Raw genomic sequence first — 25,341 nt, forward strand, 5'->3', positions numbered from 1 at the left:
GCCTAGGGCTTGCCGATCAGAAGGTCGGCGGTTCGAATCCCTGTGACGGGGTGAGCTCCTGTTGCTCGGTCCCTGCTCCTGCCAACCTAGCAGTTCGAAAGCACGTCAAAGTGCAAGTAGATAAATAGGTACCACTCCGGCGGGAAGGTAAACGGCGTTTCCGTGCGCTGCTCTGGTTCGCCAGTAGCGACTTAGTCATGCTGGCCACATGACCCGAAAACTGTGCGCTGGCTCCCTCGGCCAATAAAACGAGATGAGTGCCACAACCCCAGAGTTGTCTGCGACTGGACCTAATGGTCAGGGGTCCCTTTACCTTTACCTATATAAATCAAAGGACAGGGTTCAATTACCTGGTTCTGTTAGTGAAAACCAGCGTAAGGACTCCAACTACTGCAATCGAACTATCTCCATCATCCCCCCTGTGCCTCCTCCAAGTCTGCTGGGGGGAGGGTCAGGAGAACCCCCAGGAAAGCACACAGCAGAAGGGGAGATTGTTCCCTTCAGCAATTGTTCCTTAGACCAATGCTCAGTTCCACTCAAGGTTCCCATGGATTACATCTTCCTATATTCCCTAAACAATGGTGCAAAAAAAGTCTGCATTGGTTCTGTGTGTACCCCAAATTCCTAGATGAATTGGGGAGATTCAGGGAAGGGTCCCAAGGCATCTCAGGGACTCCCCAAGTTTCCGTGCTGCCCTACGGCGTTACCTGTCCAAAAATATAAAATAAAAATGCATGACTTTTGTAGTTGTTTTCTGTTAAAAGAAGGTGAAATGGGGAACTTTGCTCCTTTTCATCCTTGTTAGTTTGGGTCCATACGTTTTCAGCGTGGGTGATACACGCTGGATAGAAGCTATGTTGCGAATTCAGTAGGGTGGCTGAATATAATTGATGCCTCAAATTAGCCCTGTCTTGCAGTAAACGTAATTCCAGCAAACTATATTTCTTATGATAAACCCATCTGATTAACCGTCAGACCAAAGAATTCCTATTCAGAGTCAGCCTGATTAACATTCTCATTTTACAGCTAACTACTGTATATGCAGATGGCAATGTCAACCCCCATTTTTTGCGGAGTCTAAAAATGGCATAGCTTATTTATTTACCTAAAAGCACCACTTTCCTCTCCTAGAGGACAGCCATGTACACTTGAAGTCTACATATGATTTTAGGAATTGTCTTTTAAACAATTTCAGCAGCTGCTGAATCTGTTTTATAAAGAGGATGCATGAGCCAATCTTTAAAAACAAACATTTTATACTAATAAATGTTTTCAATGAATTGCATGTTGATACACACACACACACACACTCAATAATGAATATACTAAATAATAATTATGGAAATATATATTCATACCCCATGCTTAGCATCTATTCTTGTTTCAAACATAAAACTGAACAGCTAAATAAATTTTGCTCAGACTATTTCTGAGGGATAACCAAGTTAGAATAAGTGACATCAGTGCAAATCCCCATGCCCAGTTTAAAAAGAGAAAAACAAAAAATGAAAGGGGGAATATAATGGAAGTTACTTTCTGTTTAATGTGTCTTCTGGGCTTTAATTTATTATATGATCTCATATCTACTATTTCAAGCTGAATTCATTTTATTATTTCTATTGATAAGCTTATTGCTGTGCAAAAAGCACTTGATTAGTATTAATATTTAAGTTGGAGTCTTAGAAGCCCTAGGTTTTTTTAAAAGAAAAAAGAATAAAAGACATTTACACTAATGAATTAAAATCAGATATTGTGCTCATTATTGGCTGATCATGACTCCATCTGCTCTGTGCTAACGTGAAAATCAATTACTGTGTCTCTTTCCCACTGACAGCGTATGTTGATCGGACTGGCGAGAGATCTTCGAGGGATTGCCTTTGCTCTGAACACAAAGACCAGCTACACCATGCTGTTTGACTGGATGTATCCTTATTACACTATGACAATGCCGGCTCTGTGCACAGAGGGATACCAGGTCCCTTGCATTAGTTTAATAGTGTGGCACAGTGGGGAAGAGGAAACAAAGCTAAATGAACTAATGCGTAATCAGCTAAAATTACAGCACAGTTGCAGTCATACCATTAACTGAGAGGGCAACATTTGGAGAGAGACCACAAAGAGGTCACTTTTGGCAGAGCGGGGGTTGTGCCACACTAATCCCTAATTATTCTCCTACTCTATTGTTAGCCTGCAATACTTAGATAAATTTAAAGCCCTTTAATTTACAGTGTGATGTACCTCTGCTATCGGGGCTCCTTTCTGATTTCTTTTTATTACCATCATAATCCACCCATTGAAGAAATTGTATTTAGTATATTTTAGTCATTACTGTGTAAGTAACTGTGAGATCTCTCCTGTGACATTATGCATGCTGTAGGATTTCCATTATTTGAGTCTTCTCTTACGCTGAACCAAAATTACTTTTTCTGCAAATGTTGGATGCTCGCTTGTGGGTTTGAAAGGGGTAGGGTGAACAAGTTGAGCAACTTGAATTCTTAGGGGATTTAAGGATCTGAAGCCTACAAAGTCATGGGGCTTTCTGGACTTTTACAACCTGCCCAACTTAGGTAGTGGCACCTGCCCTGTGCAATGCCCTCATCAGATGTCAAGGAAATAAACAACTATCTGATGTCAAGGAGACCCACAATGCCTCCCATCAGATGTCAAGGAAATAAACAACTATCTGACTTTAAGAAGACATCCAAAGGCAGCCCTGTTTAGGGAAGTTTGTAATGTTTGATGCTGTATTGTGTTTTTAATATTTGGCTGGGAGCCGCCCAGAGTGGCCGGGGAAACCCAGCCAGATGGGTGGGGTAATAACAACAATAATAACAATAATAACAATAACATCAACTACAACAACAACAACAACAACAACAACAACAACAACAATAATAATATATCATCATCCGGTGGATAGTATATAAAGTCAACTCAAACACTTTAGGGCTTTAGCAATTTTATGATGTTCCAGTTGCAGGTTTTCTTAAGCAATGTTTAAACTGGTTTTTGTGTTTCTCCTGTCTATAAAGTGGTTTTGGGTGTTTCTAGAAAGAAAGAAAAAGGACACCTCACTCTAAAAATAGGATTTTTTAATTTTAATTTTTTGATTCCCTATATGTAAAAAAATAATAATCAAGCAGTATGCAGATTAAAACCTAGGAATATTAAAACTGTATCAAAATGGTTCAGCAGCAAGTAGAATAAAAGGAAGAGAGCAAAAGATGAAGCAGCCATCATCAGTCATATGCATGCATTTTCTAGAGAGCCCAGCTTCCATTTCAGATGAACAACATTTTTTAAAGATTCAAAAGTGGTCTTAAAATTTCTAGTGGTGACCCCCTTAGATATCCTCTTCAGATTTGAGGAAACCACTCTGATTTTACTTCTGTCCACTAGATGGCAAAGATGAACAGAATTCATAACATCTTTGACTTGGTCTTTAACCTGGGAATTATTATGTTTTATATATTATAACAGTTCTTGGGTAATGTTTAGAAGCGAATAGCCCAGCAAGCAGAATAGTAACATTATCCTGTAAAATAGGATTGTTTGTAGCAGGCTTGCTTATACTAATTGGGTTTCTGTAACAAATCAGGCTCCTTGGAAAAAGGCCAAAGGCTTTTCATAATTGTATTGACAAGAAAATGAATATGATAAATGGTGTTCATTCAGTTGAGAAAAGATTTATAGTTTTTCCCTCTGGGCAAAGGATGAAGAGCAAATATGTGCAATAATAGAAAAATCTGTTACAAAGTTGTTATTTGATTTCTCATAAGGCTTTATTAAAATATCTCCAAATATTTTAAAGACATTTCTGGTGGTAAGGTATATAGGCTGTTCTTGAAGTATTGCGAGGGAAGGTGCATGGAACTAAAAAGATCATGAATATGAAAGTCATTCATTTCTTTTAAAATATTGATATGTCAAACTGTCAGTGATTCAAGTGTTATATTTTGGAAGTTGGTTTTCCTTGTATATTCAGCAATACAGCATATTAGGTGTGCAGGGTACTTTTGAATATACAGGAACAATATTTTATAAGACCATGTGCCCTTAATCATAAAATCAGAATGCATTCTCATTAACATAGTTTTCAGTAGTCATGTGGTTCTAGCACTTACTTATCTCAAGAAACTACATACTTTGATCAAGTTATATGACCTATTTTGTTTTTTTCCCCAAATAATATTTTATTAAGTTTTACAGAGAATTAACAATCAACAAAAATCACAGAAACAACAAACAACCAACATCAAAAATGCAAACAAGACAAGGAATAAAAAGAAAACATAAAAAAGATTTAACATAATAATAAAAAAGTAAAAACAAAAAACAAAAAAAAACAAAAAACCTCTTTTTCAATTTAATAACCTTCAAAACCTTATTTTCTTTACTTCCACCCGCCTTCCCTTCTTGTATTCCACTTTAAAAATTATTTCAGCAAGCTCATTCATTATTCGTTTTCATCCTTTATCCTTCCCTTTATACTCTTATTTATCTTAATCGCTAGGACCCCTTCATTTCATTTACAATGCCCTTAGCATTCATAAATTTTGTGATAATGCTGAAGAAATAGGTACTATAACATGATCAAAATGTGTAGTTTCTTGAGATAAGTAAATATTAGAACCACATGACTATTGAAAACTCTGTTAATGAGACTGCATTCTGATTTTAATCATTTGAATGAGTTTGTGTTAGATACTGCTTTGAGAAGTGTAGCATATCTTTTAATGTAAATTTGATTCTAGTGTACATTTGATTGATGTCTACAGATCAAAATTTAGTAGAGGAGGGGAAATTCAAGTCTTATCAGTTTGTCCATAATTATCCATTTGTCCTAAGACTTCAATTTCCCCCTCTTCCACAAAATGCTTGCCTGCAACCTCTGGCCAGAATTTGGGAGATGAGATTTTTGTCCATAGGCACGTTATGAAGCACAGTACATCCCTCCAGACCATGTAGACCCTACTTCTCAAAATCCAACTTCCAAGGGTTCAAACCCATAGGTTTTGGCTTCTGGAGGCAATCTTTTGCTCCCTCACTTGGTAGGTTTTGCCAGCTCAGCTTAGCTGAAGCTGCCCAAAGGAGCAATCTTTTTAGAATAACAGCCACAACAGGTGCCACTCTGACCAATGGACATCCCATTGCCAGAAGCCTTCGTCTCTGAGCCTCCAGTGCACCCAGGCCCATCACATTTGGCTTCCAAGTTGACAGGTTACTACATTCACATCATGACCAACAGTGTTGCCACAAAAGGCTACATCACCAGACAGGGAGCCTGTGCTCAAAATCCCTGAAGAAGGAGAGAGTCACCAGGGCAGAATCAAGTAGACTCAGCTGCCAAAGTCAGGACCCTCCCTAAAACAGGAGATATTGCAGCAATCTAATATCTACTGAATGTTCAGAAACTCCATTAAAAATTATTTATTTTGGCTAAGAACACAGAACATCCAAGTTATCAATGAAGGAAAGCAGATATAAAAAAAAAGCTGAATGAACTGTCTATGAAGTTCCTTCTGTCACTGTACTAGGCATCCATGAAATCAAGGATGCCAAAAGCCATTCTTCCTTTGGGTTTCCATCACCTAAACTTTATCTCCAAATACCTACCGCTAGAGCTCCTCAGTTTTGATTGAACCGGCTAGCCATATCAGGATATTTGCAGAGTTTTTACAGCGGATGTTATCAGAGCATTTTGCTCTGATGGCTTTCCATTTAGGACTAGGAGCATTGATATATTGATTGATATCCTTGTTTTTCTTCCTTTGTAGCTACATCGGGGTTTTTTATTAGTGTTGTCTGTTCTTAAACTATTCCTCTAACTTTAGCATGGTTGATTCTTTCATTAAATTTGCCTCTGCTGCTCTTGGGCTGCCAGAGTTGGACCCGTCAGCAAGATCTTTGATTCTCTAGTGATTGATATGACTACAAAACAAAATCTTCAGTTAGTGCACATTAAGATTGTCTTTTGAAGCAATTTGGCTTGGTTTCAGAGATAATTTATAGCAGCTAAAGAACAGACCTCAAACCTTAGTCATGTTTTTAAAAGTAAGTTTTGAAATGAAGCTGTGTGTGATGAGCATCTTTTATTAAGAATTTTATCTTTAACTTACATTACGAAAGATACCCGTCATATCTCCCTATTCTTCAAAGAGCTATTGAGCTGTGGTATCGTGAACCAGCATGTACTACTCCTATTCTGAAGCTCATGGCTGAGATGATGCAAAACAGGTAGAATTAATCATGGGCTTGCTCAACTCTCCTGATAGTTCCCTTTAGAGATTGTAATACGTCTTCAGACTTGGAATATACAGCTACCATTGCCATGCTTTGGAATTCCTTCAAAACAAATTTTATTTTGCATTTGTGGAAATCACATCTGAGATTCCTCTGGGGTCTTTCTTCAAAATGATATTGATGTTGAAAGGTCACACCTTACGGCCATGTTCACACAAACAATTGCAGTCCTTGAAGTTCTTGTGCAATGTTGTTGTTGTTTAGTCATTTAGTCATGTCCGACTCTTCGTGACCCCATGGACCAGAGCACGCCAGGCACTCCTGTCTTCCACTGCCTCCCGCAGTTTGGTCAAACTCATGCTGGTAGCTTCGAGAACACTGTCCCACCATCTCGTCCTCTGTCGTCCCCTTCTCCTTGTGCCCTCCATCTTTCCCAACATCAGGGTCTTTTCCAGGAAGTCTCTTGAGGTGGCCAAAGTATTGGAGCCTCAGCTTCAGGATTTGTCCTTCCAGTGAGCACTCAGGGCTGATTTCCTTCAGAATGGAGAGGTTTGATCCTCTTGCAGTCCATGGGATTTGCAAGAGTCTCCTCCAGCACAATACAGTCTTGTGAATATTTTGCTCAGCGGTGAATCCCATTAAGTTCAATGGGACCTACTCAGACTGCGTCCTTTGCACACTGACTTGAGAATCAGCCTCATTGAACACAGTGGGACTTGCTTTTGAATAAATATGCATAGGATTGCTCTGCAACAGGGGTCAGCAAGGCTTAAGCAGCCTGGACCGCTTCACTCCCCCGGAGATCTCTCTGTGCGCCATTCATGCGCGGAGCAGGCGCATGCGTGTGTGCGCACATACGCAGACGCTAATTTTGGTGCGGAGGAGGCACCTGCAGCTTCCTATTGGCTGCAAGAGCTTCCTGCAGCTGATAGGAAGCCCCGCCAGCACCGCAGAAGTGAGTCCCCGAGCCGCGCTGTGCCGGTTTAGTGCAGTGCGCGGGGAGTTGCCGAGCGGGCAGCAGGGTTCGGGGGCGGCTCGGGGGACGGTTAAACGACTCCTGCAGGCTGTATCCAGCCCCCGGGCCTTAGGTTGCCGACCTCTGCTCTACAAGTTGATCATTGTCAGGACTGCTGACAAATAGGTAGAAGGGGTAGGATTTGAGGGCCAGCAGGGCCCCAGACACTTAGCTTTCATTTTTCAGAAAGCACTTAATTTATGTCCACATCATTTCACTCCCCAAGTAATGTGCCACTTGTACAGAAAAAATCATTGATGGTTGGCTCATGCAACCACTTCTAGTTTGTTTGTCATCATTGGGCTGCTGTTTGTTAATATACTGTTAACATCATTACCCTGGCCTTTGACAGCTGAGATGTGTGTGTTTTTAGGACCCACCCAATTCCTATGGCTATGAACTGTTTTTAACTGTTATTAGCACTTAATTTTAAAGTGTTGTGACCTGCCCTGGGACCTGTTGGTAAAGGGTATGTAATGGAATAATGATTATGATGATACAAAAATATAAAATACAAAATGAATCAACAAATACAACCAAATAATAATTAAACACCTTTCAGCTGCAACAAGTTAATATTCCTATGGACTATACTATAACATAAACATACGTTTATCAATTTCTGCAAAATGTTTTGTATGCATATGTTTTGCTGAGAGTTGTGAAACTGCACAGATTTGTTGCTTGTTCTGTATTTGGAGCTCAAGGCTGTTGTCCATTGTCTTTCCCTTTCCCCTTTTACCTTCACAACAGCCATTTGAGGAGAGCTAGTTGGACAATCTTAACATTCATTTATCTATATCACACGTCTTAGTAAAATTAGTAATGCTGAGACATTAGAGGAGAAAGTTTTTGGAGACATGTTTACAAATACTGACAATGCAAAGAGGTGCTAGTAGATTAAATCTTCAAAAGGAGGAAACTCATTGAACTACTTTGCATATTCATGGTATTCATCTACCTATTGGTATGCAGAAAGCCTGTATTGTTCCCTTTAGAGAACATCATCAGGGATGGGTTTGCTTTTTCTAGAGTTGTGTATTGAATTAGGTTTTACAGGTTAAAATGCATAATACAATACACTTTGACATGGTGAAAATATGTTACAGGGTATCAAATTGTGCATTATGATAGAATGAGGGTTTGCTTCAGTTTCTTCCATCTGCCAGATGTTACCATTTTCTACAGTGTATGTAATACACACATTTTGTAAAGCATTTCGGTGCCATACAAAATTGCAACTTCTTGTGGAGAACTGAAAAATCTGATAGGTCTCTCTGGTATCCACAAAGCTTTGCTATGTCTATACAAATGAATGGAACATTTTGCTCCATTGCTTCATTATTTTAATTATTACTTAATTTAATTTAATCTAGCATTTCACAAAAATAGTACTGAAGCTATTTACAAAAGTTCAGAAGATGCAATAAATGAAAACATAACTATAACAACAATTTAAACCACCAATAAACCAGCACTGTAAATACGTAAAAGATGTGTGAAACAAGAAGAAATATCCGCAACATGTGTAGAAGGAAGCATGGGATCATGCTTCATCCTTCTCAGAGCCTGTGAGATAAATCTATTTCCACCTCAGCACCTTCATGATGGCTTTCCACATATTTTGAAACTAATCCTTTCATTCCATACAGGAGAATGTAGTGAATATGCACCTTTCACTTGAAGAAGTGGGGTGTTGTGGCAGATCCTCTTGTGAAAATCACTGAGGGGAGTTAATACTTGGAAGTCACTTTGAAAACTGCAGCTAGTGTAGAATTCAAATACTGAAATCAAAGTGCTGTTTTTTGCTTTGGGTTTTTTAAAAAAATACTTTTATATATTTAAACAAGAACATTTATTCAGTAACATTAAAATGTCTGGCCCACCAAAGCAACAGAAAGCTTCAGGGGTTTCTAACTTACAAAAAATGTTTTTCTATTAAATTGGCCACTGTGTTTAATCAGCACTATGTATTAGGTCCTTCCTCTTCTCTTCACAACTGTCTTCTTTGCATTTTGATTCAGATACATCAGTTATTCCTGCTTACAGAAAATCCATGCAATAAGCAGTTAAATTCTTAAATAATAAATAAAAAATAAAAAAGTGTTCTGTGGCTACTTAACATGCTCAGTCCCCATTGGACTGTTTTGGGGTACATCTCCCCACTAAGTCTCTCTGTGTTTTCTTTCCTACTTCGGCAAGTCTTGGGGGTTCTCCTGAGCATACCTCCCTCTGGTTTCTCAGCACCCCTGATTTAGCTGTTTGACCACCATAACTCTGTGCCTGAGTTCACTGTTATAGCATGTATGATTAATGTTTGTTTTATTGGGTTATTTGAAGAGATGTTGCTACTTTCCCCCCAGATCACAGCGTTTAAATTTTGACGTGTCTTCTCCTAATGGAATTCTCCTCTTCAGAGAGGCCAGTAAGATGATTTGCACTTACGGTGAGCAACTGTTGATGCTTTGTTTTATATATATCACTTTGCTTTTTTAGAAACAAAGGAGTTTCTCATTCTCATTAAGCAAGATTTAGCTTCCAAATACGTTGATATTTGCAAGGCCTACTGTGAGAGATGATGAGTGCAGACTGTTTCTAGACAGCAGGTTGCTTTGTATACACTAACCTTAGGGGCAGCCACCATCCCTCTAGCACCGCACTTGCGTGATCTTTTGCCTATCAGGCTGGAAGCAAAATAAGGCAATTTGAAAAATAAGCTAGTAGCTCCTGTTTACTTGGAAATTCCCTACGTTCAAAGAAGTATATCAGTTTGTTTATGTGTTTTTTAAAAAAGTTAAACAAAATCAAAACAACCCCACAAGACCCTGTGAACTTATGTGGCCTGTTGAGGACAGTTGAGACCCAGTAAGTTGAGGGTATCAGTTGGAAGTGGGAGGGAGGAAACAAAGAAAGAAAGAAAGAAAGAAAGAAAGAAAGGGAATGGCCTTCTCAAGCCCCTAAATAGCAAAGTATCAGTGTTCAGAGATGCATGCAGAAATTTCCAAACTGCAACCCTGGGATCTCCAGGTAGGACTGAAACAGCTCCTTTTTGGCATGATGGAAAGCCATTGCCTATTGATCATCATCATCATCATTTCATCATTTTTAATTTGTATACCGTCTTTCTATCTTACAATACTCAAGGCGGTTTACAAGCTGAAGAAACAAACAATGTACATCTTATAACAATCTAATGCAGTACAAAAATGTGATAATAAAACATAACTTTAAAATAGGTAACCTATATCAAAAAAGTAACATTCAACAATCACTAGAATAGTATTAAATAATAATAATAACAACAACATATAAAAGTTAAACAGAAATCCACTCAGCAGTTATAATAAATTTCTAAACTATAATCAATAAAAGAACGGCAAGACACAGTACATAAAGTAATACAATACAAATTGAGAAGCAGAGATTAGTGGGTGGAGCAAGGCAGGTGGAAAGAGGTCTTTTTAAAAAAATATATATAATATTTATTCAAAATTTTGAAAGTTACAAAAAGAAGAAAAAATAAAAAATAAAAATAAAAAAGACAGAAAAAATGCAATCATTTAAAAAAGAAAAAGAACAAGTTAAACCTTTACATAGCTTTCTTCCTTTACTTATTTCCTTGACCTCCTCACACCTCCCATTTTTGTATTCTAGTTCAAGTTATTATTTCAGCAAATCCTTCCAACCTTATTTTTATCTTAATAATTTGTTTTAATATACTGTAATTTTACGTTCTCTCTTTCATCAATTCATTTTTACTTAATCCTTTATATCATTTCTGCCAAAACCACATAATTTTCTTTTTCCAACATCTTTCTAACAATCCTTAATTCTACAATATTTTTGAAGATAAACTTTAAATTTTTTCCAATCTTCTTCCACCGACTCTTCTCCTTGGTCCCGGATGCTGCCAGTCATCTCAGCCAGTTCCATATATTCCATCACCTTCGTCTGCCATTCTTCCCGGGTGGGTAGATCTTGTGGCAGGTGGAAAGAGGTCTTGCCTGATGGAGTCTCTCCCCTCACTCTCTGCTATATTTGCACTCCTCTGTTATCACGCTGTTGACAAAGGGCACATGTCTGAGTGGAATCCAGGTAACCAGTTAAGCACTAAGTGTTCCATCATTGTACCACCCCTGCACTACACCAGACTTGGCCTTTAGTTGTGTTCCATGATAGCGTAGGCTAATCAAAAACTGTGTGTATAGGTATAATAGATTCAGATGTGCTAAGTATCAGAAAGTGAGACGTAATTGTTCTAGATCCTAATATATGTACTGTTCTAGTGTTTGTGACTGGAGCCCCTTGTATTTTTAGCAGCTCCTATTACCTCGCCATTACGAAAGACTGACAGAAAAAGTAATATTTTCAATATGCTGTTTTTTATTTATCTACATTCTGTCATGATATACTTTGATGTAAGTTTTTAATTTTGCTGGAGCTTTCAGCTGTTCTAGCAGTTACCGTTCAGGGTCAGATTCAAGGTTAGCCACAGTAGCACAGAACAATTTCCTGTTCTCATAGCCCAGGTAACATTTGGATGTGGATTACATTTACCACATTTTCCAGTAGCCAGGGACATTATTTCTAATGAGCTTTAAATTGCTTCTAGAACATCTATTGTGGAAAGCTTAGTGTTGTAATCCATTCCACCCTAGCAACATAATAAAATACTGCCTCTTAAAAAAAAGTTAAATTGTTCTTTGCTGTGTAATAAATATTATTTTTAATAGATTGCCTATTTTAATAATGGACTATATTTTTTGCCCCGTTAACAACTCTTGTTCCTTTATACTGAGCACTCATGGTATTTGCATTCTGTAGCTATATGTATTGGCAGTTTTAGCATCTGATAAACTCGTGTAGTTTAACATCACACAATATTCTCTTCTTTTAGTGATACTTGCAGCATGTCAATCTGTTTTAAAGAATGCCTCAGTCCTGTTACTCTATGAATCCATACTCTACTGGTGCATCCTGCAATTGTGTGAAGCATGCTGTTCAAATAAAATCAGTTTCATTTTGAAATAGGGGTGGTGATTTTCTTACTTCACTTTTAATTTTTAAGCCCTTTTTCTGCTGAATAGTCACTATTGACTAACCTATTGCTAAGTCCGCTTCTGTAACTTGAAACTGCAACCTGTTGAATATGCCCTTTCCGTCCCACCTTTACTTCCCCTCCCCTAACAACAAGGTTGTAGAGGTGCTGCAAGTAAACCACAAGGAAATTATCCTGCCAACCTAGCAGTTTGAAAGCACGTCAAAGTGCAAGTAGATAAATAGGTACCACTCCAGCGGGAAGGTAAACGGCGTTTCCGTGCGCTGCTCTGGTTCGCCAGAAGCGGCTTAGTCACGCTGGCCACATGGCCCGGAAGCTGTACACCGGCTCCCTTGACCAATAAAGTGAGATGAGCACCACAACCCCAGAGTCGGTCACGACTGGACCTAATGGTCAGGGGTCCCTTTACCTTTATCTTTATCCCAATAGTACAAGCTTACCCGGCCTGGTATCCTCCAGATGTTTTGACTACAACTTCCATCAGCCCCAACCAGCTTTGCCAGTGCCCTGGGATTGTGGGAGTTGGAGTCCAAAACATATGGAGGTTGATGGTTGGGGAAGACTGAAACAATGGATGGTGGGTGTGCTTGACCCCTGTCCATCATTCCATGCCTTCCAAAAAGATGAGAACAATATCAAAGATAGCACTGGAATCATGTAATCAAAGTGAAATTTAAACACCAGCAAGCAAGTAAACAGGTGAGAAGATGATTGCATGTTGCACTCTTATCATCACAAGCTTTTAGTAGCTCTGTTATTGGATCAGAAGGGGCGTAGCATATAGAACAGAACTCCAGATAGATAGCATCATTCATCAAAAGCATCCTGGAAATAAGCCTATATTTTCCCCCAGTGTGTGTGGTGGTCAGGACTCTCAGGGAATGCACAGTTTGGAAATGAGTGGTGCATTGAAGCAGCTCATTGTTCTGTTTGCTGCCTGCTTATTATCCAGCTTCTTAGCTGCCACTGCCAATATGCCCTTGATCAATTTGAGATTCTAGTCATTCTCAGAGCACGTGTGTCCTAAAATCCCCCCACAGATACTCTCTAGCTTCCTTTAAAAGTTGGCTTAAAAATAATTTGTGAAGTATTGGAGATCTTTTGGGGAGGGTGGAGACTCGGCAACATTATCCTTTGTGAAAAATTAGAATACCACATTTACACGAATCTAGTGCACCATCAAATCTAATGCACACCTCAGTTTTCAAAACCTTGGAACCCAAAGTCTAATGTGCCATCAAGTCTAATGCGCACCCTAAGTTTCATGATGTAATTTGGCCAAAAAAGGTGTGCATTACATTCAAGTAAATACAGTATTGCTCTCTGTCCAGTTAGAATTAGGGGTTAGAGGTGGCTGTGTGTAGGACTGTGAATAGGAGCCCTCTGCAACTATAGGAAGGAGAATTCTGGACCAGTCAACCAGGGTGGGGGTGCTAGCCAGCTTGATCCCCTCACAAGTGTTCATGTGAATCCCCTTACTGTGTAGAACATGCATGGCCAAACTTGGCCCTCCAGCTGTTTTGGGACTACAACTCCCATCATCCCTAGCTAACAGGACCAGTGGTCAGGGATGATGGGAATTGTAGTCCCAAAACAACTGGAGGGCCAGGTTTGCCTGGTGTAGAAGGATGGAACAAAGGCAACTCTTTTATAGATAGAGCCCAGGAAGTTGTGTTTTACATATTACCAACAATAGGTAAAGGTGAAGGGACCCCTGACCATTAGGTCTAGTTGTGATCGACTCGGGTTGCGGCGCTCATCTCGCTTTATTGGCCGAGGGAGCCGGCGTACAGCTTCCGGGTCATGTGGCCAGCCTGACTAAGCCGCTTCTGGCGAACCAGAGCAGCGCACGGAAACGCCGTTTACCTTCCCGCCGGAGCGGTACCTATTTATCTACTTGCACTGGTGTGCTTTCGAACTGCTAGGTTGGCAGGAGCTGGGACCGAGCAACGGGAGCTCACCCCGTGGCAGGGATTCAAACCGCCGACCTTCTGATCAGTAAGCCCTAGGCTCTGTGGTTTAACCCACAGCGCCACCCGCAACAATAGTTTCCCCTAAAAGTGATACTTCCCAGGTAGTCTGTGATGTAAAAGTTTTAATCCAGAGGTTTTCCTCGGATCTTAGCTCATTTTGCTCTTGATTATCCTGTTACCCATTTTAGAACTGTTCTCAGTAACTGGTCAGTATCCGCTTTCCTTGGTCTTTACAACTATTCTTGAACAGATACCAATCTCAAGTCAAATACCTTTACAGGCCTCATATGCTAGTATTTCCACAAATCAGGCAAGTCATGAAATGGAGTTTAGATCGTCAGCAGAGCCAGTGTGATGTATTTTTCTGGGGTACAGCAGGAGCCATACTCACTGCAGGTGTTGGCCAATGGAGCTGTGAAGTCAGTGCAATTTTCACTGCTCCGGGGACTTGGAAGTTGATGTAGAGATGAAGAAGCACATCAGTAGACTCGAGCTAAAAAGTATTCATCACTATATTCCCTTCAGCCCAGCAGCTTGATGTGCAGTATTTCTCCCATTTTTTTGCAATATCTCAAGGACCATTGACAGGTGTCTTATTTCATTATCATAGGTAGCACCTTTACAAAGGCCTGTGAATTGTTCAGCAGATCTCAAAATAACCATTGTCTCACACTAAGCATGCCAAATAATTGCAGTACTAGAATAAGGGGAAAGAATACTGAAGCTTTAAAAGCACTAATTCATTCTCAGGGCCTGGTAAAAGTAAACCACCTGTTTATGCTCTGTGTGTAATGTTCATATATAAACAACCATGTATTTTAGAATGACCATTTATTTTAGACTATGCAAGCTCTAGAACTTGGTATCTCACTATAAAGAACCACTATCAGTTTGGTAAAAGGTAAAGGTAAAGGTACCCCTGCCTGTACGGGCCAGTCTTGACAGACTCTGGGGTTGTGCGCCCATCTCACTTAAGAGGCCAGGGGCCAGCGCTGTCCGGAGACACTTCCGGGTCACGTGGCCAGCGTGACATCGCTGCTCTGGCCAGAGCCAGAGCCACACACGGAAACGCCGTTTACCTTCCCGCTGGTAAGCGGTCCCTATTTATCTACTTGCACCCGGAGGTGTTTTCAAACTGCTAGGTTGGCAGGCGCTGGGACCGAGCAGCGGGAGCGCACCCCGCCACAGGGATTCGAACTGCCGACCTTTCGATCGGCAAGTCCTAGGCGCTGAGGCTTTAACCCACAGCGCCACCTGCGTACTCCTGCCTTATTGTGTTATTATGGACCTTCTGTTAAAATATATTGTTGTGATTCCTTTAAAATGTTACTGTTCTAGAATATAAATGTTATGGGGTGTTCAGATAATAAAAACCCAGTGAAATGAAAACGTTAAGCGACACAGTTTTCATTTTTTTCAGTTACTTATGTCAATTCCTCTCTTTATCCCTTATTCCTCCCCCCCTTCCTTGCAAACAGGTAATCAGATCCTCTCCCTTGGGACTCTGTCGAAAGATCAAGTTTATCCATTGAAACTCAAGGGTATCTCCATCTGTTATTCTGCACTCAAATCTGCCTTGTGTGGAAATTATGTCAGCTTTGGCGTCTTCAAGTTGTATGGGGACAACCACTTTGACAATGTACTTCAGGCCTTTGTCAAAATGCTGCTCTCAGTATCCCACAGTGACTTGCTAGTAAGCAATTATTCGTCTTGGGAGTCTTTATGCAAAATATGAAATCACCACCACAGGCTTAAAATGGAGAGAGAGGGGGATCTAGAACAACTCAAAGGCAGTTGTTTTTAGTCTCAGCTACCTGCATTTATTTGCATTCTTAGAGTAAAAATATACCATTAGTATTTCCAATGATAAGTATTCACTTCAAAATATTTAAAATGCATCACAAGGATAAGAAGATATTGGTCAAATTATCTTCTGTGTCTAATACCTCTCTTGAATGGCAGTAGGATTGTTTTCCACGTTGTTCTAATTTAGCTTAGCTGCCATAATGCATTTTCTGTAACAGTGCACACCAACAACCTTTCTTTATGAAATTTGGGGAATTTTTCCCCCAAAATATTAGTCTTCTGACAGCTATTCATATGGGTCTAATGACAACGATACTAACAGTCCACTACTTGGCATACAGGAAAGAGAAATTCTGCCATTGTCAAAACTATAGTATTGAACCAAGCTGTTTGTTCTTTCGGTACTAGATAAACTGGGCCTTAGCTATTTTAAATTGCCTTTTATTGGTTTATACAACTCACCTTGTAGAAAAACATTCATGGTTGTGGAAGAATGAAGTCAAGCATATAAATCCAGACTCTCTCATTATAATGGCTAACCTATAAATAGTTTTATGCAGAAGCAATTTTTAATTGTAGATTAAAGATACGCATTGATTGTATAAGCAGTCGAGTCAAGCAGGGAATGAAAGACCCCTTTTTCCCTGCAAAAAAAGAAGAAAAATATTAGTGGGGAGACCTGCTGACTTTCACTACTTGCCAAAATATTCCCAAAGAAAGTTTGAGTTAATAAATGAGGCCTATATTTGAGTGTAGTTTTGAGTCTTCAGCAGCTAGAACTGATGTGCATATGCTAAACATGTACAGTGGTGCACCGCAAGACGAATGCCTCGCAAGACGAAAAACGCGCTAGACGAAAGGGTTTTCCGTTTTCCGAGGCGCTTCGCAAGACGAATTTCCCTATGGGCTTGCTTCGCAAGACGAAAACGTCTTGCGAGCCTTGCGAGTTTTCCCCCTTCCCCCCCTCTTTCTAAGCCGCTAATAGCCGCTTAGCCGCTAATAGCCGCTAAGCCGCTAATAGTGCTAATCCGCTAATAGGGATGCTTCGCAAGACGAAGAAACCGCTAGACGAAGAGACTCGCGGAACGGATTATTTTCGTCTTGCGAGGCACCACTGTACCAGATAGGATGGAAGGGCCAGTCAAGTTCCCCTTCCAGTAAAATCCACGCATACTGTGATCAGAGATGACCATGGTCTAAAACCGGGGGGGGGGGGGGTATTGGATTTGTATTTCTGTAAAACTGAAAAATAAAATTTATAAAAACATGACATAGTGCAGCATTTTCAACAGTGGAATATGTGGAAGAGCCAATAGGTGGTAGAATGCCACAGGAGCAGTTTTTTTTGTAAGCAGTTAATGTACTGTGGTTTTTTTTTTTTTTTAAAGCAGCAATAGGATAGTTGTATATTTCTCCCTCAAAACGCATGCCCCCCAAATGATTAAGCTATTTTCAGAGTCTGAAGGCTAAAATCTGGTGCATATCGAGCCCAGGACACCGATTTCAGTAAGAGCCTGGAAATAGACTATTTTCAATTTTAGGATTAAAATCCAGGGCATGATACTCTTAGATGACAACAAGGAACAAACAAAGCCACGCCTGGAACAGAATGTTGTTTGGGCTGTGTGGATGTTCTGTTGCTCCTTCACGCTGTCCCCAATAACAGCTAGGAACATATCTGTGTTTGCAGAATGGAAGCAAGATTTGCTAATGTTTTTAAAAGTTAGGGTAGCAACTGGTAAATTCTTAGGTGTTATGGCTGTTGCTTTGTTGCTCAGAAGTAATGGTGCATATTCTCACTCCGTTTCCACCCACAGGGTATGCCTACATGTGCGTAAATGCACACAATTATCTCTCCTTTTTCCAGTAGGGAAGTCAACATATAGACAGAATTGTGTATTCTATACTTTGAATATTGACCTTAGTTAGCGGGAAAATCTTTAGTGCTTGTGCAGCTCCTTTCCTCTTTCCATACTTAACAGAACGAAGCGTGCAAAATGATCTGATCTATGAATAAGCTGGCTGCATTTGCATAATTAACACAAGTTTCAAAATGCAGATTACTTTGGCGTCAGTTTGGTGGTCTACAGAACAGACTAAATACAGCCCAGGGTATATCTTATACTGGGTTTGTTTCCAGTGTAAAATTGATTTAATGCAGTAGATAATCCAGAATGCATTGAAGTTACTTTGCAGGTATTTTAATGCAATAAATGTTAATAATCCACATGGAGTAACTTTTCATCTGTTCTCTTTCTCTCGGTCTCTCCCTCCCCCCAACCCTAGCAATATCGAAAACTAAGCCAGTCTTATTATCCACTCTTGGAATGTCTCACCCAGGACCACATGAGTTTTATCACCAGTTTAGAGCCTCATGTACTAATGTATATATTTACTTCAATATCTGAAGGACTTACTGCACTGGGTAAGTACACCATACAACTCAGCTAAGGAAGGGTGTAAAAACTACTGTGCAGCAGTCAAAAGCAATATGGTATAGCTTCCAGAGAATTTAATTTTGTTGCTGTGACTCCAATGTTGCACAGTATTATTATTTTTATATAAAATGGTTATTTTGTGGGGAAATTAACAGTTCTGGTCCTCAAGCAGTCATGGGTATAGACATCAGCTCATGGACGTCAGTGACATAATTCCCAGTGAATTTAATGACAGATAAATATGCATATTGCTGCCATTCGTTAAGAACTTTTGATGCTGAATCATGGTCGATACACACTCATTTAAATTCAACTTTTGTCCCTTTCTTCAGTGTTGCTCCAAACAATTTTTTTTAATGCATAATTTGCTCTCCTCACAGAACATTCTAACCAGGCATAGTTTCTCTATCTCATTCAACCTTACAAACAAGCCTGTCACCAGTATTTTCATTTTGCAGAGGGAAATGAATCAAGCAATAGTAGTTCCCTTGACTTCATTGGTGGGCTGGAATTTGAACTCAAGCTTCCTGGTCCAAGTGCATAAAATTGCTTCATAATTAAACTTCTCATGAAACTGGATAATGTTTTCTGTTCCTAAAGTAGAGTTGGGTGTTTGTAAGGATGGCGGATGTTAGTAGGGATGTCAGAATACTGGAAATTCAACTGTCTCTCAGTTTGATGGATTGATAGATGGAGTTTAATTGTATGGTGCTTTTCTGCAATGAGCTGTGGCCAAAGCACCGCACAGCAGACATTCAAAGTATTATTTTCCTTTTCAAAGCACCCTTCACGGCCTAGGACCCTCGTACCTATGGGACCGCCTCTCCTGGTATGTCCCAAGGAGAGCCTCAAGGTCCATAAATAGCAACACCCTAGTGGTCCCGGGCCCTAAGGAAGTTAGATTAGCTTCAACCAGAGCCAGGGCCTTTTCAACTCTGGCTCCGACCTGGTGGAACGCTCAGGAGACCAGCGCCCTGTGGGATCTGATTTCTTTCCGCAGGGCCTGTAAGACAGAGTTGTTCCGCCTGGCCTTTGGCTTGGAGCCAATTTGATTCCCTCCCTCTCTTTCTTTTTCCTTTTTCCTTTCTCCTTCTGTGATGAGGCTGCATTTTAATATTTTAATGTTTCAATATTTTAATTGTTGTATTTTAATCTTGTTTTTAAGTTGTATTCATTCAACTTGTTTTTATTATTTCTTGTTAGCTGCCCTGAGCCCAGCCTTGGCTGGGGAGGGCGGGGTATAAATAAAAATTATTATTATTATTATTATTATTATTATTATACAAATGCAAACACACAAAATACAGGGCATGTCGGTAAATTCACAAATGTAACACCGACCAACTCATAAGCACTCTTTTTGAAAACTGCAGCCATGATTTTGACATGCACAAGCAGTGGGCAAATGTCACCCAACAGTTAAATACAAAACTAGGCCTTGGATCAGTCCATTAGAGTAAGCAACCTATATCCTGTGCTTAGTAGAACAGAAGAGCATCTCCTAAGACATATTTGTTTGCTTGTTTAAAGTGCTAGCCCTTTCCGCCTTGTGTCATTGTGAAGTGCTTGGCATATATTGCGGTTTAAACAGTAAAGCAAAAGATGTGAAAACCCACATCTTAAAACTTTTTTGTTTTATACAAGTATCCTGAATGGAAGTACTGTGTGCATCATAGTTCCACACTTTACAGTATATTCGATACTCTGCAATAATATTTATTCCTTTGGTATTTCTTGGTTGTAAATCATGTGTAATGGAAGCCCTCACATAGACTTCACAGTAAAGATAAACACTTTCAAGAGCCCTTTTCTAAAGTGTTTGCCTGGCTTTTCCACATCCGCCTGAAACCTTTTAATGTATCTTGTATGATGTTCTCCCTAATCGCCATGTAAAGCTTTTCTAATTTTTCTGTGATTGATAACATACTGCCATTCATTAACTAAAATGAAAGCATGGCATTTTTTTGGTGTCCTGCCATTTTAATTGGATGTTAAATAGATTAATTTGTTTACTTTCAAACTCCCTTAAAAGAGATCATTTAGGTATGGTGTAAAAAGAACCTAGTCCAGGAACATAGCAAGCATTGCCATTGCACTTGTACCTCTTCCTGCTATATTCATCTTAAACGAAATAAAGCTCTTAGATTATGGTCTGTTCAGTAATGCTGTCAAGTGTTGAAAATAGTTCTTCCATCTATGCTTATTCATAAAATGCTAGGGCCAAATGGGCCTTTTCAAGTAACAATAAATAGCAGCAGCACCTTGGTGCTAATGTAATAGGAAGTTGGCTTGAATACAGATGTCATATTCCCTTTTCTCATTAGCCAGGTTGCCTACCAGATGTTTCATGGTATCACTGCTGCAGACACTTCCCCTCTCTCTCTTTGTTTACCAGAGCAACAATTGTCATTCCTCCTCCTCCCCTTTTAACTTGCCTGCCTGCTGTTTGTCTGTCTGCCTTGAGTAAAATGCAATAAGGACTGCATTCGCGTTCAACAAATGACTCTGCTTGTCCATTAAAATCAGCGTGGGGGTCTTGCATCACATCCTCCTCTGTTACACTCTTACAATAAGAAGAAAAATGAGTGCCACAAGCATCTTTGATATACAGTTATGGGAAAATATAAGTAGCTCTTAATACTTAAATTGCATCCTCGTGAGCAGATGAGAGGGTAGACCTCTCCACTGTGCTGCTAAGATCACTTACAGAGGAATATAAAATATCTACTTGTACAGTATCAGCATGTTTAGAACAGCTACTGGTTTCTAAATGGATGTTAGTGATTTACTTTGTGTTATTCAATTTTAAAACAAATAGAGTCAAAGCACTGGTTTAAAAGTACTGCAAAACTCGCTTATGAAATATGCATTTCCAAATACATTTCTTAAAGTGTTCATTACTTCCATATGCAGCTACAAGGCCAGAAGCCTTTAGAAGTGAAAACATAATGGGCCTGATCCTACACTGTTCACATAAGCCGTCCTCATCCCCTTCGTTATTCAGCAGCTACTAAATACCTAGGGCTGAATTTGTGTTCAGTTATTCTCTTTATACAGTCTAATCAGGAGGGCTGAAAACCTGGTAGTTGATTTCACTCAAACCTTTGTACTGCATAGCCGATTTTAGGCCAGGCAATGTGTTTTTACATTGTTTGAAGAATCTTGTCCTCTTCTTTTTAAAACACACGTTTCTTTGTGAGCTGAGTTTTTGTTTTCAATAAGGGAACCACTATTCCATTCAAATAAGGAAAGGGCTAACATTTTATTTTTATTTTTTTAGGCCCACCTGCACTCTACCTAGAAGATTTAGAAATCTTACATCCCTTTTTGCTTTTTTTAATAACAAACAAACAAACTTAGTTTGGACAGTACCCTCCCCCTGATCTTATTCCTGCACATTTCAGGGAGAAAGAATGGGCCTCCCCACCCATCTACATGCCTGTTTTACTATATGTTTGTATGAACACGTAGCATTTCAGAATGGCATGCATGCCTAACATCCAGTGCACATAGACCAGAACAGCACACTAGATATCTCAGGAAATGCCTGGAAGCTTTCTGCATTAGTTTGGCCTATTATTCTGCATTATTTGGGCCTATCCCACATTGGATATTTCTTATGCATGTCCTACTGAAGTGTTATGCTTACATGTGGACATTGAGTGGCTTCAGAAGCTGAACTTGTCAGCCAGATGGGTGGGTAGGGAAGGCATAGGAGTGGCCAGGATTTTTGTTAGGTAGGGGAGACAGAAAGACTCTCCTCCCTGGAAGAGAGGGGAGTGGTTGTGGACGGGAGCCCGAGCGCCGCCCCTAGCAGGGGGCGGTAGCTCCCCCCTGCTTTTCCCACTCACCTGGCTGGCGTCCACGCCCCCTGGCAGGCACCCAACCAGGTGCCGCCAAGGGGGCGTGTTTAGCAGCCTATATGCTGCGGCGCCAGCCCCTCCTCGGCCTCATTCTCTGCTCCGTCGTCCTGTTGCGAGTCACCCACCCTCCACTCCCTTCAAGTTCAGGGTCTTAGTTTTTTGGCCTTGCTATGGACCTTAGGTTGGTCGCCCTGGTTGTCTAGGGGGCCTGGTAGGAATTTTTCCATTTGGCATTAGGCTTTTTGGTTTTTTCGCCTACCTCATAGCAATCGTCACAACTTTTGTGGTATTGGTGGGTAGGTTAGGCATTGGAATAATGTTTTGTGGTGTGTCGAAGAGCTAGGTGTGGCCATCGCCTATGCCTTCAATTTTTGGGGTATTCCGTTAAAGGAATCCGGCGGTCGTGTACTCCGTCCGATGCCTGCTTGGCGGGAGGCCATGGCGCGACCCTTGGTGACATCAGGGGAGAGCCTATAGTTGGATTAGCATCAACAGGCTCCACCTGCTGGTGAATAAACCCCCTTGTTATAGTCATCCAATGCCTAAGCCAATACCTTATCACTGCTGTAATCAATAAAGTTGTGGCCTTATTCATGCCCATTAACCCTATATCATGTGTCCTGTGTATTCATTTCACATTGCGGGGTCGGGTCCTCGAACCACAACCTCAGATTTGTGTTGATTTTTATTTATTTAGGGGGCAGCTGCCTCCTCTTCACTACGCCCATGAGGGAAGGTATGCTCTTTTCCCATCCTGTCTACCCAAAACATAGGAGAAAGATTGGATGGAAATATCTGAACCAGGCCCATGCAGTTGCTTTCCTTGAGTGGTCAACATAATAGATTAATTTTGCACTTTTCAAACAATTACTTCGTATATCTTGATGGCTGGAGTTGTGTTCTTGGTCATATCTCTCAGACCTTTGTTTGAATAATGACTTTAGTTCACCTCAAAGCAACAGTCAGGTTCTCGATTGAGATATTTCCTCCCTCCACTTCTATGTCACATTCAATACTGCCCTTGGAAATGATGATATCAAAAATAGAATTACAAGGGGAAATGGTGGAGTAGATGAGAAATCTGCCTTCCTCCACCCCAAATGGGTATGGTAGTCACTGGTCATCTACATACATCTTTCAAATTCTACTTTTCACAACCTGTTCAAATGATCCCAATGTCAGAAGTGAAAAGCCAGTCGTCGTCCCCCCCATGACTCACATTGAAGCTTGTTTGTTTTGTCCCAAAGTACTCAGTACCACTGAATAGTCCCACCCTACATTGGTCCTGCCTTGGGTTCCACTTCAGCAAAAATCCCAAGGACCAGACAGAGAAGCCCAGAGGGCTTGAAGTTGCCCATCCTGTTTTAGGGGGTCTAGTTTTCATCAGCTGTATGCCATAATCATCACAATTATAACAAATAAAGGCTTGACATATCTCGCTTTGCATGTCATGAGTCCATCTCATATATTAGTTTCACCTTTTAAGTTGAATTACTGAAATAAATGAACTTTTCCACGATAGTCTAATTTTTTGAGTTTCACCTGTATATCAAGTAGCCCTGAGATCACAAGTCATCGTAATAACTCCCGTTGCACTACAGACTGCCATGCCTTGGGAGAAGGAATTGCTTGGTTCTGCATTTTCGTCCATTTGGGAATTTAAAATATCTTGATCTTAAGCTTTGATCCTGCACTTAATGTAGTGAATTCTGTGTGACTTGATGTGTAAGGATGTCTAATTTCTCCGTGTTAGATTCAATGCTTACATGCTGGTGAGATGATAAAATGAGATAACCATGTATGACAACCTCAGCAGCATGGTGAATGGATGGGGTATTATTATGAGAGATGGATAATAGATAGATTGGGTAGATTCTACAAATAAAGAAACTCTCTGGGAAAGAGATACGAAAGTTCACCTCCATTTGAAGCCAGTAGAAATGGGGATTATCAGAAATTCACAGGAATGTTTCATACTTGGTAAGATTAAGAGAGTCTTGAGACTAATTGTGGCTATATTGTCTGCAAAATCCTTTCTAAGACCTCAGGAGAACTTAGCTTAGGAAAAAATATATTGCAATGATGTTCAAATACAAGTAAACTTGAAAACAACGTTTATGAAGCAGAACTGGCACAGATCAACAATCTGGCGTCTAGAGAGAAGTTCTCAAATGCTCACTGCAATATTGGCAGGTTTCCACTCATCACAGTTTAGGGGGATACACTTAATTGAGTCTATCATACACCTTCTCTTTCTCTTCCAAATGAATATTTTAACAATTTAATTCGTGCACCCATCCAAAAGCTAGGCAATCAAAACCAATGCCATGGTGACCTAGATTTGCAACCCTTAGAGTCAATTGTCCTCACTTGGGAGCAGGTTGAATCCCCAAATGCAGGCAATCTCCTAAGAATCTGATCGTTTCTTATACCAGCCTCCGTTCCATTTTCTCCTACTTTGAACAGAAAGGGAGACAAATTATCTGCAGTAGCTTCAAGCGTGACTGCCGTTAGAACTGAAACAGAAGCTGCACTTGGATACAGAGTAATGCTAGAAAAAACTATGATGTGGGAAAAGAAGACCAAATAACCCAGTAATGAGAAACTAGATAAGATTGCCTACATTTATAAACAGGGCACAGATAGAAAATAACCAATCTATTGTTGCCGTATGCTAATGCATATAAGCAAACAGACTCTGTTTTCATTGAACTGAGGCAGCATGTGTTGGAGTAAGGTTATGATGATATAATGGCAACATGAATATTTTTATCCACATTACAAGCTGAGCAGATAATTCTAGTTAATGTAAATACAATGAACATTCTCCAAAGAGTAGGCAAAGTTATTGCATCAGTAATCAGTCTACATCCCAATCCCAAAGAAGGGCAGTGCCAAAGACTGCTCCAACTACCGCACAATTGCACTTATTTCACACGCTAGC

General features: G+C 40.1%; 1 protein-coding gene across 5 annotated transcripts in view; it reads left to right on the forward strand.

The window, feature by feature from the left end:
• RANBP17 (RAN binding protein 17) overlaps positions 1-25,341 on the forward strand; it is a 192,397-nt gene that overhangs the window by 134,840 nt on the left and 32,216 nt on the right. For all 5 annotated transcript variants that reach the window (XM_079969728.1, XM_079969727.1, XM_079969724.1 and 2 more), the window contains exons 20-24: positions 1,835-1,923; positions 6,130-6,237; positions 9,622-9,704; positions 15,769-15,983; positions 18,383-18,521. In XM_079969728.1, coding sequence (XP_079825854.1) covers positions 1,835-1,923; positions 6,130-6,237; positions 9,622-9,704; positions 15,769-15,983; positions 18,383-18,521 — 634 coding nt within the window. The remainder of the gene's footprint in view (positions 1-1,834; positions 1,924-6,129; positions 6,238-9,621; positions 9,705-15,768; positions 15,984-18,382; positions 18,522-25,341) is intronic.

This window comes from Podarcis cretensis, assembly GCF_951804945.1.
Source record: "Podarcis cretensis genome assembly, chromosome: 3".
Classification (NCBI taxonomy): domain Eukaryota; kingdom Metazoa; phylum Chordata; class Lepidosauria; order Squamata; family Lacertidae; genus Podarcis; species Podarcis cretensis.